General features: G+C 35.4%; 1 protein-coding gene across 1 annotated transcript; it reads right to left on the reverse strand.

The window, feature by feature from the left end:
- Positions 1-415: 415 nt before the first annotated feature.
- LOC145286508 (uncharacterized) lies at positions 416-3,197 on the reverse strand. The gene is made up of 2 exons (XM_080135408.1): positions 3,080-3,197; positions 416-906 (listed from the first exon to the last, which is right to left on the reverse strand). Exons 1-2 carry the CDS (start codon positions 3,195-3,197, stop codon positions 416-418), a joined length of 609 nt encoding a protein of 202 aa, XP_079991534.1.
- Between the last annotated feature and the right edge of the window lie 15,096 nt (positions 3,198-18,293).

Genomic DNA, 18,293 nt, shown 5'->3' on the forward strand with positions numbered 1-18,293 from the left:
TACAGGAACTAGAAAGTACACTAAGGTTAATCTCTTTATATTCGCAACCATTGAAGAAAATGTTCTCGGTGCAATATTCAGACAGTTTAAGGGAAACGGCAGATGATGTAATAGGAATTACGGAGTTCTGTTTTAAAGTGGGCAGTCTCATTGTTTAGACAATGCAGGCACTGATAAAATTATCAGAACTGCCGGTGTATTTAAGGACAGTTAACCTTTTTCCTTTTAACACCACAGTTTCGGTGATAGAAGGGCAACTATCACCACCTTTAGCGCGGACCCCTATGATAGCAGAAGAACGTGAAAGTGTCGTTAAAGTAGAAAGGCAAACTTTAGAAAAATCCCCGAGTTTACCACAGCTTCGACATACCTTATCGTGGGAAGGGCAAAGGCGGCGGTCGTCCTTAAGGTGACATCATCCTCCACAGTTGTAGCACTTGCTGCGAAGGGGAAGGGCTGCAGAGAACTGTACAGAGTCAAACTCCATTCGAGAATCAGTTGGAACAGAATTTTTAGAAATAAAATTGGCCTCCTCGGCAAAATCGGCCAGCACATTTTTAGTTCCCGTAGTAGAAGTAACAGCGACTGCCCCAATCTGAGTGGCATACGATTCCGCGAGAAAGTGAGCTTTTTCTAAAGCCCTACCACATTGAGTAGCTTCTGTGAGAGTTAGAGTGTCTGTGTCAAGGAGCCTAGCACGTGTCAATGAGGATCGGAGACCACGAATGAATGCATCACAGACAGATTCACCCCTGTGAATGGTGGCCCTTACGTTTTTAAAACAATAATCATTGGCAAGTCGATTCAAGGACTGAATGTATTGGTCGACAGACTCGCTTCTTTGTTGCAAACGCGTGGAAAGAAGATGCCTAGCGTGAATAACATTTGGAGACTTGCCGTAAACACCTTTCAATAATTCAACGGCATGTTAAAAACTAGACCAACCTTCGATAACGTCAGATACAGAGGGGCCGATGTTTAAATAGAGAACTTCTAGCTTATCAGGTTTTAACGAAGCGATAGTTGATAAGTAGTAATTAAAGTTGCGGAACCATAATTTCCAAAGCTTGTTGACCTGAGGGTCTGTCGAGGAAACATCAAATTTATCCAGGCGAATTATCTTCTCCATGAGGAAAATAAATATAAAATAGTTCGGTTAATTGTGGTTTTTATCGTAGAACGGAAGACAGACCAAAACCTCTTTACTAGGCTTTACCGAACTAATTTCGCAGCCAATAATAAACGTAAAGCAAATAGTAAACGTAAGAACAAATAGCAGGTAGCAGCAATAAACGCAAGAACTGTTAATAACGAAATGTTGAAGAAAAAAATCTCAGCCCTTTTAAAACGGAAAAGGAACGTGTGCAAAATCACGTGCCATAGAAACTTTTACTTCAACGGAAATATGACAGTTTTCCAGTCTCCTTGTGTGTAGTGTAGGTCTCTGCTGAGTACAGCATAGCTGGCAGAATGACGGCCTTTTGGAGTCTGCACTTTGTATCTAACCGAATATTGGGCCTTATGCAGAGCCGCTTTTCTAGTTTACCAAAAGAGACATGCACGTTGAATTCTGCAGCTTATTTCTTTGTCAGCACGGGTGTCAGTGTTTATAGTGTATCCAAGATATTTGAAGTTTCAATAATGTTTAGCACATCGCCGTTGATTGTAATTATACGCTCTTGGGGGCGTTGTTATCTGGTGAGTGCTGATACATTACTTCTGTCTTCCCAATGTTGATTTCGTGGCCGGTCTGTATGTCTTTTTAAGAAAAGTTATCAATTATACATCGTATTTGAGCTTTATTGTAAGCAAGCTAAGCAGGGTCATATGGGGACAGCAGTACCCTTATCAGATAATTTTTCCTGGTTTAGGCCTTAACTTTTGCAAGGTTAAAAAGTTTCCTGTCGAAAGACATGCGGATAGGGACAGAATCTTCGGGAATTTTATGAAGCTGCATCAGGACGGTTGGAAAAATTAGGGTTAACAGTGCTGCGGTCAGTACGCATTCTTGTTTGGCGCCGTTGGCTACTTCCAAGGACTCGCTTTCTCGGTTCCCTACTACAATTCTTCCTTTAGTTTCTTTCTGAAATAATTTGATAATTCCCACGAAGGGATCGGCGCATCTGAACACTTTCATGACTTGCCACAGCATTTCTCTGTCAACCATATCAACTGCTTTGCTGAAGTCTACGTAGAGTTTCCGCCACAATGAAATGGATTTTTCTTAGATCAGCTGTAGGCTATAGATAATAGATATTGTAGATATTCGACTCCTTAAACCGCAGTGATTCGGTTAGAACCCTTTCCGCAGGTCTTGCTAGACGAGCTTGCACCACTTTAGCCATTATGTTCCCGGCAATTGTCAGCGAGTATATGTCTAGGTAGTTATTGCCGTTCTTGTGAGCATCTTTGTTTTCATAGATTGGGATGAATGATCAAGCCTTCTTTGAGTTCTTGTGGCGGTCTTCCCTGTTGTTAGTATTTTGCTATTAGTTGTGAAGTTTTCTCATGAATTTTTCCTTGCCGAACTTGTATACTATAGCTGGTATACTGTCACTTTCTGGAACTTGTAAATTTTAGTTTAGTTAATTGTTTCTGTTACTTTCCCAAGAGTTTGTGTGACATTCACGTTCATCTGTTGGCGGAAGAATTTTATGTGGCTTAAGATCTCCTCATTTATATTGGATTATACATTCCATAATTTGCCGAAGTACTCTTGCCATTATTGAAGAAACTGTTTTGGTTGAGTCAGTGTAGCGTTTTAATCTTCTGATAAGAGAATGTTAATACTCTAGGTTCGAGGACCATACGCGTCCTTGTATTTCTCCGCTTGCACCTGCATATCTTCAACATTTTTCAGCCACCAGCGGTCTTCTATTTCTCTTAGCTTTTCTGGACTTTTTCCCTAACTTTTTAAGGTTCTTCTTTTTAGCTCAAGTCGAGTTACTTATTTTTTTTATTTTAACGATACGATTTTTTCATCGATTGCATCTTTCATTTTTTGGTCAATTTTGTTGAACCAGTCCGCATTACGCTTTTTGTGGAGCCAGGTACCTCTCCCGAAGAGTGCATTACATGCCTGCTTTTAGAGTTCCACGTTGTTCCAGTGAATCAGAATTATCGGTGATTTGTTTCAATGTTGAACTGATTGTAACTTGTAGTCTATCGGTCCATCTTTTATCTCCAATACCTAACATAGTTTGTCTTCCTTAGTTCTTTGTTGTCGCCATGCTTTACGCAGGCTTTTTTGGCGAACGTGCCAGTAAGTTAATGTATTGGTCAGGTTGACAATCTGGCCATCGAATATCTCTAGTGTTCTTCACATCTTTGTGGTCCTTCCTTCTGATGATGATAAGGTGCAGGAGATGGGGTCTCTTTGACCTGGGATGTTCCCAGAAGTAGTAATGGTTATCTTAATCTTGGAAATAAGTGTTGGTAGTTTCCAGCTCAAACACTGCAAACAGAGTCGTAATTCTCCATTTGGATTGGGATTTATTTTCCAAACTCTCCGAGAACGGAGCTCCATGTATTTTAGTCATGCCCCAATCTGGTATTGAAGTCACCGAGGGGTGATCGCTTATTCGCTGCAGGGACATTTGCGGTAGTGTCTTTAAGCTGAGAGTAAAAATCCACCCTTTCTTCGTTTAGGTCATTTTCGTTGCGTAGACGTTGATAATGGTAATACCACGGTTATGGGACGTGGTCATCTTTTGCAGTGTTATAGTCCTTTCGGAGATTCCGCCGTGAATTCCCTGTAAATCTGTGGGCTAGATCATATTTGATTATGAAACCGACTTTTAGGTTGATTCTCAGGAAATCCCTTTCAGAAATAGGTTCTTCCTGCTACTTTCCATTGGGCAACCCCGCTGAGCCTATCTCCTGCAATGCGGCTACGTAGATATTTGTATTCTCAAGCACCAGGTCCATGAGTGTCGTACGTATATGTGGTCTGTCACCTGAGTCTGTACCGAGCTTTGTTCTGGAGTTAAATGTTGCAATATTGAGGTCTAGAGTGTTATTATTACTTCTCTGTTGTTACCGCTTGTGTAGAGATGCACTACCCGCGGTTTGATAGTCAAATAGTCTTTAGATGAGCTTTGTTCATCTCATCTTTTATAGAGGCATTTTTTTCTAGGGCAAGCAGTCCTATCTCGCTTGGTTATCTGTGCAACGTCCTTAGTGTTAACCTGTAACCATCACACACGGCCGTCTAGAGATCAGAGTAGTAGCTCCTAGAACTGCCATTGATATCCCCATTCTATCGCCACACAACTTTCCACTTTGACTTCTAACTCGCTTGCGTAGTTTAGGTCTAGTATTTGTTGTGCATCATATAAAAACCCTCTGAAACTCAAACGCTCATAACGATTTGCGCGAGTCCGCGACGACTGTCAGAAGAGGAAGCCGAAGCTTCTGGGCAAAGTAATCTCATTGAGGTACACAGTTGTCCTATCGTTCCCGCTACTACGCCTTTTCTTTTTGAATTGGATTCCAAAGCGTTTTTCTTATGAAAACTATAAGGCAGTAGAAGGATCTGAAGTGAGAGTTATTATCTCTTAAATTTTTTCCGTGAAAAAGTCCACAAAGCGGCAGTGTTTTATTTTGGGGTGGTGACTCCTCCAGTTTTCGCCTAACCATTTATACCCAGAAGACAGTGGGGTATGGATAAGTAGTGTGATAGAGCGTGTCCACACATCGGTAGGCACTAACACACTACGTCTAGTGTCTCCTACTACTCCTAGATCCCCTTGTGTGGGAATAAGTGTTGGAAGATTTTTTTAAATTTTAAAATGTTAGGTATGTCGATGAAGAATTCATTTATTTGAGGCTTAAAACCTAAGATGTGCTTTTGTTTTTATTTTTTGCCAGTAAAATGTAATAAAAAAGTTTTCACGTAGAGAGAGAGAGAGAGAGAGAAAGAAAGAGATAGATTGATAGAGAAAGTGAGAGTGAGAGCGATTGAGAAGAGCGAGAGAGAAGGAAAATGAAAGTTAGAAATAAGAGATATTTTATATATGTAATGCAGCAAACTGAGTAAAAGTGTCCTTAGACAAAATAAGATGTTATAGTATTTAACTGTCATGGGTAAAAATATAATATTGAATACTGTGTAATGTTTGTATGATATCAAAATAAACACACACACAAATACACACACACACACACACACACATATATATATATATATATATATATATATATATATATATATATATATATGAGATAAAAGGCAATATTAATAAAATTTGAATAGACAAAATGTAATTTAGACCTATGAATATACACTGATTGTGTATTGTGTATGGGTATAGTGTTTCCAGCCTAGTATTGAAATCATATTATAATTATTATATTTAATTTATTTATTTATTATTATTTTAATAAGAACATAAAATATTGTATTTGCCGTTCCTAAAGAATAACTTAAAGGCACTGGTTTTGATTTTGCTATTATATGAATGTATTAGGATCGCGCCAGCACGTCTTCTTCTTAAGTGAATATAAAATAAAAGTGAATGTAAAATAAGCACTTCAATCACATATTGCGTAAATAATAAATACGTTAGTGCTTACTAAACAGTGCTGAAACTATTAAATTAAAGATAATTTAACGGGCGCCCTGCGAGTAGACTAGACAGTCCATTAGTGAACTGTCTCATACGAGGTAATGCTGAATGCATGGGTTGATATTGACTGAGAGAGAGACACACACACATACACACACGCACACACACATATATATATATATATATATATATATATATGTATGTGTGTGTATATATATATATATATATATTAGCAAAAGTACCCGTCGTTGACTGGGTACTAAAACAGCCTACAGAAAATGGACTCTGATTTATGAAGGTATGATAGGTTATGAAAAGGAAGGGTTGTAAATTTGGGTTGAATTTGGGGGTATAAAAACCAAAGAAAAATATGATGAAAGTAAAAATAAAACAGATAACCCCCATAATTTATTATACCATACCTGTTCACATTGAAACACTTACCCAATATTATGTGGATCTATATTAAAAAACATTGTTAAACTTTGTGGCATATTTCCTTTCTACGGAGACCAGTTGCGAACGAACACCCCATAATCTTATTACACCATATTTCTTCGAACAGAAACAGAATTATAAAAGTATATTTACACATATCGATATGAAAAGTCTTTATTAAAGGCTGCGCCTATTTTCTGTTCTATGGAGGCCAGCCTCGAATGCAGACCCCACAATTTTATTATACCATCAATATTTACGTTAAAACATACTTATCAAAGTATTCTTATGTACATCTATATCAAAAACACTAGTAAACGTTTTTTTTTTAATTTTTATTTTTTTATTTCCATACCTTGTGGACCAGGCGCGTACGCAGACCACCCCACATTTTAATGAATCATCATTATGCCATATAAAGCATACCACTTCATGCGCCTCGGTACATTTTCTATCATTATATGTGATTAGTTTTCTGTAATATTCAACCATATATGAACCTATTCGTGACCAGACACACACACACACATACGTCCAGCTTTATATATATATATATATATATATATATATATATATATATATATATATATATATATATATGTATACATATATTATTAGAGTAATATTCATGAATTTAAAAGTAAGTTTATATATTACAAATTCACTATTGTTGCACGTGAGTTAAAGAAAAATGTTTTGACAGGTTACGATTTAATGTATATATATATATATATACATATATATATATATGTATATATACACTTATGTGTGTGTGCATGTGTGTGTTCGTTTGTGCGTGTGGTATTTTATTTCTATCATTAATATTTACCTATTTAATTGTAATCTGTGCTTGAACTCAAGCCGTAACTAAATTATCCCCCAATAAAAAGGATCCCCTAATTATTAGTTTGGATTCGAGTAAATAATATGAAATACAAAATAAAAATAAAATTCATTTTAACTATTGAACTATGTCTAAAGGTAACAGCTTAGAGAATTAAATATCTTCACAAATATTTTCACACAAATAAACGAACCCACCGATGTAAGGTGGATGCGAAAGCGAATGCGAATATTTCCCAGCCAACGTCCTAACCAATGAGGTAAGGCTAAAACCCAAAGCACGAGGCTTCACCTTCAAAAATATAAGGTAAATGAGTGATAACAATTCACACTACGTCGATGCTTTAATCGCTTGGATAGAGAGGATTATTCGTGACGCTTCATCATATTTTCTGATCGTTGACGTATAAAAAGTAAAAATGCGTTCTAAATTTTACACATATAATACATCCGTGTTCTTGCCCTTTATAAGAGTATTAGAAGTAGTCTTATATGTTTTTGGTTGTAAATAGTTTAGCGAAAGATACATGCATACATACACACATACACACATACATACATTTTCCTTTCATATAATAGACCAGCTGTGGCGCTGTACTTTGCAACGTCGTGAATACGCTTTAATATGATATTTTAATTTTTCCAGATTTCGTATATAATATTATAGGGTGGAGATTTGAAAAAATAAAATAATAGTACTTAGGTGCCATCAGCAAAAATCGCATGCGAAACACACCTGTAGCGCTTTTAGCTGATGAGGTAACAACTGTAGTAAAATGACACGCATATAGAATGAATCAAATAAACTCAGATGAATATACAAAATGTGTAACGATTTCTTCAATTCTGACCCATTTTTGACCACCTAAACCAATTCTAACGGCTAAAGACTTATAAAAGAACGGTCTATAAAAATCCAATCATTAGAGGCACCTAGCGGCCCTCTGCCACTTTTAGTTCATAAAGTAACAGAGTTTGAATATATGGAGAAAGACAGATGTGGTGAGTTTTATAAATTGAATTACTATTGCAGAAGATCAGAAAAATCACCTGTATCATAAGTTTTAATAGAAATTACATTGGGCCTGCCTCTGATTATATCTGTCTCCTCTCAACCTCCACACGGTCTCTATCAAATAGCTGAGTAATTTGTTAGAGACCGCAGATGTACAACTATTTTAACTTTAATCCCAATTTTGACCAGTAACTTTTATGAACGTTGACCACTTGACAGCAAAATTCCTGGTCGGAAACCGATGAAAAAGATTTTTCTAAATATCGATACCCGTTAGGTAAAATACTGAGCATATAGACTGCAAATGTACGGAGTAGTTTTGTAGGAAAATGTACACACACAGGCACACAGAGACAATTTCACGCCTATGGATGTATAGATTATTCAATATAATGTCACGTACTCTAAACTATTGCCTTCGATCTTGCTGTGAACACAGCACAAAGAGCACAGAACTGTTCCAAGATTATGACGGCCGGCCTGTTCAACAGTTTGGTCTTCATGTCTCCACAGTAAACTTAGAGAAGGAACCAAGCTAATTCTCCAAGATGGACTAGATAGAGTAGTGCAATGGTGTTGAATCGTGTATCTTTGCTTGCCCGTCTATTTTACTTATTAAGCGAGAGTTTTTTTTCTCTGAATTTAGAATAGTATCACATTGGAACAATAAGAGAGCGCAGAATGATTTCGCCATAAAAGTGCTGATTGACTCAAGGTAGCATGCACGTCTGATAAAGGTTCGCGCTGTACTCCTGTGTGTTAAATGTTACTCCATATTAGAAAAAAAATGAAATTTCCGTTGCTGTGACAGTTTCACAAACCATTAAAACTGGGAATGTTTTCATCAGTGACGGTCACAAATTCAACGATGGAAGAAAATGACATAAATCTATGAATTTGCTAATTTATCACGTTCTGTATATAAACTTTATTTTGATTTGTGAGAATAAGGTTAAATAGTGTTCTTTTCTCAATGTCCTTCAAAATGTTTCTGCATTTTGCGCTCCATTTACCAAAGGGCAATCAAACAACTCATGACGATGTAACACCTTAAACGGCTTTAGTATAAAATCGTCTCTTCATACTTGAAGAATAGTTGATTAGTATACAGCAGCCTACATTGTAACCCAGTTTGCAATTTCGGCAGACCATTCACAATTTGTTTTTCAATTGACTTCAATCGACAGTTATATCTATCAAGAATGGAGATAAGTTTAGCTTTAAAATGGTGTTTTCGTTTACAAACATAAACAATTTAAAATGCACCATTTCAACCACAAGCTGGTTTTGTTTCTTCATTCATTGACTCTGTTTCTTTCTCTATTCCTCTCCCCCCTCTCTCTCTCTCTCTGTATATATATATATATATATATATATATATATATATATATATATATATATATATATATATATATATATATATATATACAAATGGAAATTCTTTTAACTTTCTTGAAGTTTTACATTTGAATTTTACCGTCATTGGATTTTTATCTTCCACCACACTATCCATTCATGTGTAATCACCTTTTTCTTCACCATATTCCCTCTGCTCCACTTTTTTTGTTTACAAGTAAGATCTTTGACTTACTTGTTGTTTAATCAAATACTTCAAATCCGATCCCACGTTTTGCTAATTACTACCCTCTGATGAGAAGCAAATTATTTCTTCGAAGCTCCGCGGATTAAGGCCTATCCATTTACCTAGTGTTTCCTTTTCAGATTAAATATGTTTTAATTTATTTCAAAATGTTTTTAACATATTTTATTAACTGTTTGTTCATATATATATATATATATATATATATATATATATATATATATATATATATACATATATATATATGTACACACACACTCGTGTGTGTGTGTGAGTGTGTGCATATATATGCGAGGGGTTTTCTCTGAATTTAAGATACTATCACATTGGAATAATGAGAGAGTGCAGAACGATAATGATAATATCCTAAAGAGGTCCTCTGCAATAGGGACGAAACGTTGATCCTTTCATGAATTCATTAATTTTTTCTATTTTCAAAACAACATTATATATATATATATATATATATATATATATATATATATATATATATATATATATATATATATATACAGTGATGATCATATTTATTGTCACGGTAAAATAAAAGTTAAATGTTGTCTAATAAATTCTAAAAAAGGGATTAAATTAAAGAAAATAACAAAGTATATTATGTATTTTTAACTGGCCTTTCCGATGCAGCAATCGGATTTTAGAAAAAATAAATAACAAAGGAACAACAAACATAATTGCAAAAAAACCTTGTTCAAAATTATTGGCACGATTTATTTAATAATCAATTGTATAGCCTTTGGCCTTGATTACCTTCCTCAGTCGCTTTTCATAGTTTACAAGCAAGTTGTTGCACTCTTCAGTAGTAATTTTAGCCCACTCTTCCTGACAATAATCCTCCAATTGAATAAGATTCTTAGGCTTCCTTTGCATTACCCTCAATTTTAATGTTCTCCATCAATTTTCAATTGGATTAAGGTCTGGGCTTTGTGATGGCCACTCCAAAACATTAATATGATTGTCCTCAAGCCATTTCTTAGTCAGTTTAGCCGAATGCTTTGGGTAATTATCTTGCATGAACCACCAACGACGACCAAGTGAGAGCTCTTTAGCAGAGTCTTTCAGGTGTTCATCCAATATTTTAACATAATCTTCCTTTTTTATGCTACCTGTGACATTAACAAGTCACCCTGGTCCAGAGGCAGCAAAGGATCCCCAAAACATCAAACTGCCTCCACCGTGCTTCACTGTGGGTATGGTGTTCTTAGGCAGGACAGCTTCGCCAGATTTTCTGTAAATATAAGACACTTTATTATGGTCAAATAACTCTATTTTCGTTTCGTCAGTCCATAGAACACGTTTCCAGAATGCAACATCTTTATCAATATGACGTTTTGCAAAGGCTAGCCTTGCTTTCAGGTGCATAGGCTTCAATAAGGGATTCTTTCTCGGACGACATGCTTTTAAACCAGCTCTCTTCAAAACTCTACCAACTGTATGTCGAGATACATTCACTCCAGAGGTGCTCTGTTCATCAACAATCTCCCCAACAGAGATCCTTGGGTTTTGTTTTACTTGTCGAACAATTTTCCGTTCATCTCTTGGGGAAAGAATCCTTTTTCTCCCTCTACCCTCTAAACTCATAACGTGACCTAGCGAGTTGAACTTATTTATTATGGCTCTAACAGTGGATTTGGGAAGATTTAGCTTCTTTGAAATCTTATCATAGCCCTCCCCATTGGTATGGCATGCTACAACAAGCTTCCTGACGCCTTCGCTGTGTTCCTTAGTTTTAACCATGGCGATTGAAAATTATAATTTAGTCACTTATAATAGTTTAAATAAATCGCTATCTAAAAATTATCTGAAAAAAATTATTCACTGAATTAGCGTTAAACAAGCATAATATGGCTATAAAAAAGTTCAGAAAGCACGTAAATCGGAAATTGATTGATATTATACTGATACTAAAAGAAAAACAAAGCCGTGCCAATAATTTTGAACAAGGGTTTTTTACAATTATGTGTGTTGTTCCTTTGTTATTTATTTTTTCTAAAATCCGATTGCTGCATCGGAAAGGCCAGTTAAAAATACATAATATACTTTGTTATTTTCTTTAATTTAATCCCTTTTTTAGAATTTATTAGACAAAATTTAACTTTTATTTTACCGTGCCAATAAATATGATCATCACTGTATATATATATATATATATATATATATATATCTTCTGTGAGATAGAGGTTGCTGCGCATATAAAAGGGCATCTCCCACCAGGCCATGACGTCTTTTTTTAACCCTATCAACGCAGGACAAGTCTTTTGTAGCAGCTCCTGCCCATATGTGGCAACAGTATTTCATACTTGGACGTATCTGGCTCTTGAGAATTGCATAATCAGTGAGATATCTACTGGATCGATGGAAGGATCCGACCATTTTTCCAGCGGCATTGGCAACAGATTTGATGTACGTATTCCATTTAATATCAGGAGTAAAGGTCAAGCCAAGAAGCTAGTCAAAACTTGAGACCCCCCCAAGACAGGAGTCATTCATTTTAATTAATGCCAGATGGGGATCAGAACGTTGATGATGTAAAGATAGAAGCTTGTTCAAAGTGATCAAGATCAGATGAGAGAGAATCGGAGAGAACTTGGTCGTTTACTGTCTTAGATGTGCTACTATACATGGTAGTGTTGTCACCAAAAATGTCTACGAATGATGTAAGGGTGTTATTTGGAAGATCATTATTATGCAGACCAGGAAAAGAGTTTGACCCAGGATGGACCTCTGAAGCATTAATACTGTGAGCTTCTGATTTTTGCCCATCAACTACTACTCTTATGAACCTATCAGAGAGAAATGATTTAATAATTGAGAAGGCATTTCCAGCTATACCATAGCTGGAGGTCTTCTGAAGTAAACCTTTATGCCATACCCTATCAAACGCTTCTGATATGTTCAGAGCAATTGCCATAGAAAGGCTGCCTCTGTCGAGAGATTCGCTAATCCTATGCGATATAATTGTAAGCACATCTGTTATAGATCTAGCTGAACGGAAACCATATTGTGTGCCATTAAGAAGATTATTTTTGCTGAGATGGTTGATTAGTTCTCTATTTAACACAGATTCCTGCAACTTATTCATGACGCACAGGAAACTTATTAGCCTGTACTGAGAGGGGGATGAACGTTCGCCTTAATTCTTAAACCCACGGAATACTGATGAGATTTTCAAGGGTGATGGGAAGCAATCCCCCTTAAGACAACGTTTAAACAGTTTTGTAAGTATAGGCGCTAGTTCTGGTTGAAGGTTTTTTGAGTACTATAATTGGAATACCGTCAGGGTCGGTTGCTTTACTGGAATCCAGGTTTTTGATTAGCTTGACAACATCACGTAAATACATTTGTATATCACATAGTGTGTTTTCTGATACAGGAGGAAATATTGGGGGTTGGCGGCCTTGGTCGCAAAGGGTAGAATTAGCTGCAAAGTTCTTGGCAAAGATTTGGCCTTGTCTTATGCTGACTAGATTAACTAAGGTCCATTGATGATAGTTGGGATAGAGCACACGCTTTTGTTCAGGACTCTGTTTGTTGTTTGCCAAAACTGGTGGGAACCAAGCCGCTGCTCAGCTACTTTGGACTTGACGGACTGAGCATATACCTCTCTTGGATTCTTTATTACTTTCTTACAATGGTTGCTTGCAGTCCTGAAAGTGGCTTTAGTTTCCATACATCTATTACGTTGGAAGCAGTGGAAAAAGTGATTTCTGTGCGCAATAGCAGCAGCACATTCTGGAGAAAAACATGGCTTGCTGTTCGGTTTTTGCTGGAACTTTTTCGAGGGTATGAAATTGTCTATACCTACAATTAACCATTCCGTCAGGTCTGATACTATAGACGACACATCCTTTTTAAACATGGAACACAGAGAACGATCCAATATAAATGTACGGAAACTATCCCAGTCAGTCATAGTGTATCGCTATGCTGTACGATGGAGAGGTACGTCTGAAGACTTATTACATTTCATTTTTATCTTAATTGATACAACCGAGTGGACGGAAGATCCAAGAGGAGACAGAACGGAAACTGAACATAGTTCAGGGCAAGTTGTGAGGAAAAGGTCTAGGAGACTCGCATACTGGCCGTCATTGTCGGGCATTCAGGTTGGTTCGTGAACAATCTGAGTGAGGTCATAAGCAATGGAGAAATCATGACAAAACCTCCCCTCATTATCAGTCTTGTTTGAGTGGGTCAACCATTGAACGTTATGAACATTGAAGTCTCCACATACGTGAATGTTAGCTGAAGGATACGCTGATAGAACTTGTTCAATGTTCTCAGATATGCTTTTAAAGATAGTAACTCCGCTGTTATGGGGGTGAGAGAGAGTAAATATAAATGCGGTAGTATGAGCTAGTGCAACTCACAAGCACATATAGGGTAAGTTAGGATCTTCTCTGGAGATGCTCCTACCACATAGAAAGCCATAATTACTATAGGCACATATTCCATGCTCATAGCAATCTTGGGTGTCAGATTTGGAAGTTAAGTTAGAATATCTTTTAATTACGAACTCATTTAGGGAAGTAGTCTGTCCAGTTCCGGTTTCGCTTTAAAATAAAAGGTCTGGTTTAATCTCCTGTAATTGGGTTTCAACCCCTGGAAGGTTAGAACGTAGACCCCTGATGTTGGAGAAGGAGACATGGTAGTGGGTGTCTACGTTGGAAGTTTCAGATCCGGGTTTAACCGTGTATTTTTTATTGAAACTTGTCATGATGGAATTTTTGGATTTGTAGACAAGGTCGTCAGACTTGCTTAGAGCAGGACAGAGAGGGGAAACTAAGAGAGAAAAGTAACGAAGATGTTTTTGTAGAACATGATAGGGTAAACCGAAACCATTACCCACTAATATTCCATAGAGAGGCGCCACCAGAAGTTACTGCAATGTCCAGAATCCATTCACCAAATGGCAATACAGCAGCCCCAGTACTTTGCATCTGCTGATAGGACAGCATCGGGTCCCTGACTATCAGGCGGAGAACGTCAGATTCGGGTCCCTGACTATCAGGCGGATAACGTCAGTCCTGATAAAGAGTTTACCTCCAGCACCCTTACTAATGACATGGGTAAAGGTATAGAGATAGAAACAGAAACTTTCCGCCATCTCTGTCGACAGTCCACGCAATATACTGCCTACCTAGAATACATCTTTTTCTTCTCCCTTTGTCAGAAAAATCACTCATTAAAATAAAATTAGGACTGAGTGAAAATAAAAAGCAGTGACAGTAATGGGAACAACGCTTCTACACAGTGTTCTCTACTCTCCTTTAAAAACATTATTAAGTAGTGTACTAAATAAAAATGCAACTGGTGTGTTTTTAAAGGGAACGTATGGTGATAGATTAACCTCTCACGAATTTACAATGAATGCAATTTCCTAATCTGTTCATATAATAAACTTGGTTGATATAAGAAACATTTATGACGAGAAAACGCTATCATTAAATAAAACAATCAAGAAATAAAAATATAAATTAAGTACTGAAAGAAAATACTTATATTTGAAATTAAACATAAAAATTAAAATACACTTATCTCGAACACGCTTCGTTTCCAGAGTGCAAACTGATTTGAAAATAATTTTAGCTTTAACAATATCAGCGTTCCAAAAGAGTTTTTATTTTTTTTTATTTATTTAATTTACCGTTAAAACAAAAACGTGATCGCTTTCTGAATGTTTGCTAGTGACTTTTTAAGAAATTGCGATATAAGAGAAAAGCGAGGGGGAGTCTTCTGAAATAAAACTAGTAACGTTTTAAGTAAATTCAACATAAAATAAAAAACAAGACTTGGGGGGAGTTGAAAGAAAAATAAAATGGTTTAGTATGCTATCCTTAAGATCAACTTGGTAGATATAGTAAACATTTATGACGAGAAAACGCTATCATTAAATAAAACAATCAGGAAATTATATATATATATATATATATATATATATATATATATATATATATATATATATATATAATACACATGCAGTACTGTTTCGCTGTTTCACAGCTCAACAGTGCGGCTAGATATATATATATATATACATATATATATATATATATATATATATATATATATATATGTGTGTGTGTGGGGGGGTGGTAGGGGTGTGGGTGAATTATTTTATACATATATAGATATGTATGCAAATATGTACATATATGTATGTAAATATATATATATATATAGATGTATATATACGCATATATATATATATATATATATATATATATATATATATGCATATATTGTTGTACCATCATTATAATCATGACTAAATAATGTCATACCATGTGGGTGTATTTATCTTTAGGATCGCTCGTCATTAAACAGTAAAATAGAATTGCAGAAAAAAGAACCGAACAGAAACTGAAACTAAATATTTGTGAACGGTTTTATAAAACCGCGCCGAACGATCTACGGTTTCCTGGCGTTTACATTAATGCGAATCTCATAGAAACGCGTGTAAATTTGTTTTATATCATAAATAATTTATATTTTTTAGTTTAGTTTTTTTTTTTTTTTTAAATTATGGATGCCCGGTGTATTCTATTTATTACATTTTCTACTTTCGGGTTTCAGTTTATTTAAATTTTTTAAACTTATTTGTAAACATTCGTATTATTTATCGATTTATCATCGGTCATTCAGCGCAATCGGTTTTTACTTAAAGCAAATCTATTTCGTGATGCAACGCCCAGTTTATAAGACTCCTTCTAATGATTGAAAATGAATTCTTTCTTTTCATGATAAACATTAAATATTATTTGTACGTATAAGATCGGAATATTTTACTTTCTCATGCGCCTTTTTTTATTAATATTATTTCGTATACGTGTCTCGAATAAAAATGTTATCATATTTTAAACATTCAATTACAATAATCATCATTATATTCGAGTTTTATTATTATACAGTTAATACACCCACACACCTATATATATATATATATATATATATATATATATATATATATATATATATATATATATATTATTTTTTCACCAGCCTCTGAGTTTAAATTTAATTTAACATAAACGTGATATCTCCTTACATGTTTGTCAATTACAAAAATAAGCAGTTTTATCTGCCTAATATAAATTTCTTTATAATGATTGAAATCTTAGCAGTAACATCAGAAAATGTGTTTTTTTCTACAAATAGGTGTTGGACGAAAGAAGACAACCTAACGGCGGAGATGGAAAATCTCTAATCAAAATTTAATGATATTTCTTCCGAAGTTATCTCAGCCGGTTTAAATATGCACAAATAATATCAGTCATGTACGAAGGCAAGAGAATATTCAAGAAACAATGAAACATACGTCATGCGTCATTGGAGAAAATTTATGTGTTTCAAATACTTGTATTCTAACGAAAGTTTTATTCAGTGAATGTGTAGCCTGTAACATCTATGTCAGAAGCAACCCACGTTGTCGCTGATTTTTACCTGCTTTTAAAATCAGTACTACGGAATTATCTTTGTATATTCGATCTCAGGAAGACATGTTTTTTCTAATTTCAGCCGAGGAATGTAGCTCGGATTTCTTTATATTAACACATAGAAGATGTTATACAAATTCCAAAAATTAGCTTTTTCAGTCAAGGTAACGGCCGCTATTTGTCAAGTAATATAGTACTATGCTTGACAACGTAATTTTCGTGACCTGAATGATATAAATATAAGAAGAAAGCAACATCGAACACATGCCCACAATGCTTTGTCCCGAAAATAAACGAAAACTCGATTATTTTTGTGGCACATGATCATTAAAAACTTTAAAAGACTGGGTCCGGAATGTGTCACAGTCGTAGAAAGTAGAAACAAAATCAAGAAATTACAAACGTGTTGAACGTTCTCGAAATATTAGCAGACATTTATTCTTAATATACACGACCTGTGCAATCACTTAAAAAAAAACAATAAATCAAATCTATATCTCACTCACTATTACAAAAACAAAATATTAAAATTGCTACCTATGCTATTCCGTAATGAATATTTACCAATGCCTTATGAGAAATCAAGACGAAAGAAAAAACATATTGTGCCCATTTAAAGATCTCTGATCAAAGAGAGATTCACTATGAAAAATTGAAATGGAAACCTTTCTATTATCTTCGCAGTTAAAAACTCCAGCTATTATTTACACAGACGAGTTTTCATGCTGCAGTCCAGGCACAGCCTCTCTTTTTCATCTTTGAATTAAGAAAATGCCTATCGTCTGTACAGTGGTTAGACTGCCGAGCTCGTACACTCTTCTGCTTGATTACAATTTCTATTTAAGCTCCATCTTATCAAAGAAGCCCGCACATTCAAACAAACATTGAGGATTGATTTTAAAACAGAGTGAACCTCTTAAAGAACCGCTTAAAGAATTTTCTTTTTTACGTACAAAACAGTAAATAAAAAGCAAGATGCTGAACACTATCATGCACATTCCGATCACACTGTATGAAATTAAATGCTTAGCTAAATAAGACGATGGCCCTGGATAAGACCTTACATTATATCAAGTGGTGAGGCCTTAGTTAGCGGTTTTTGGGGGATTGTGGAGCCAGCCTTTAATTACCGTTGCTCACAGGTACACTCTGACCCGGAGTGGTAGTACCTGTAAGGATCACAACTATGGGTAAAATAGAAACCGTCTTGAAAGCAACAAATATATTCTATTAAAAAAAAAATGCTCAAAATTGTTGGATTCGGCATTAAATAATCCGAAAAGGGTTGATATGTCATAAAACAAAGACAATCGACCAGCCAACCTAAATAAGACAAAGTTATTCGTGCTACAAAACCAGAAACTACAACATAATGTCAA

This window comes from Euprymna scolopes, chromosome 10 (genome assembly GCF_053919585.1).
Source record: "Euprymna scolopes isolate OS-2025 chromosome 10, ASM5391958v1, whole genome shotgun sequence".
NCBI lineage: Eukaryota > Metazoa > Mollusca > Cephalopoda > Sepiida > Sepiolidae > Euprymna > Euprymna scolopes.

What these genes read in the sequence shown, in the direction of transcription:
- LOC145286508 (XM_080135408.1), bottom strand. Translation starts at nt 3,197, where the DNA reads ATGTTAGGTATTGGAGATAAAAGATGGACCGATAGACTACAAGTTACA. An exon ending in ACGTGGAACTCTAAAAGCAG is followed by an intron (nt 907 to 3,079) that starts GCATGTAATGCA and finishes AATTATTGAAAG; the next exon opens with GTGTTTACGGCAAGTCTCCA.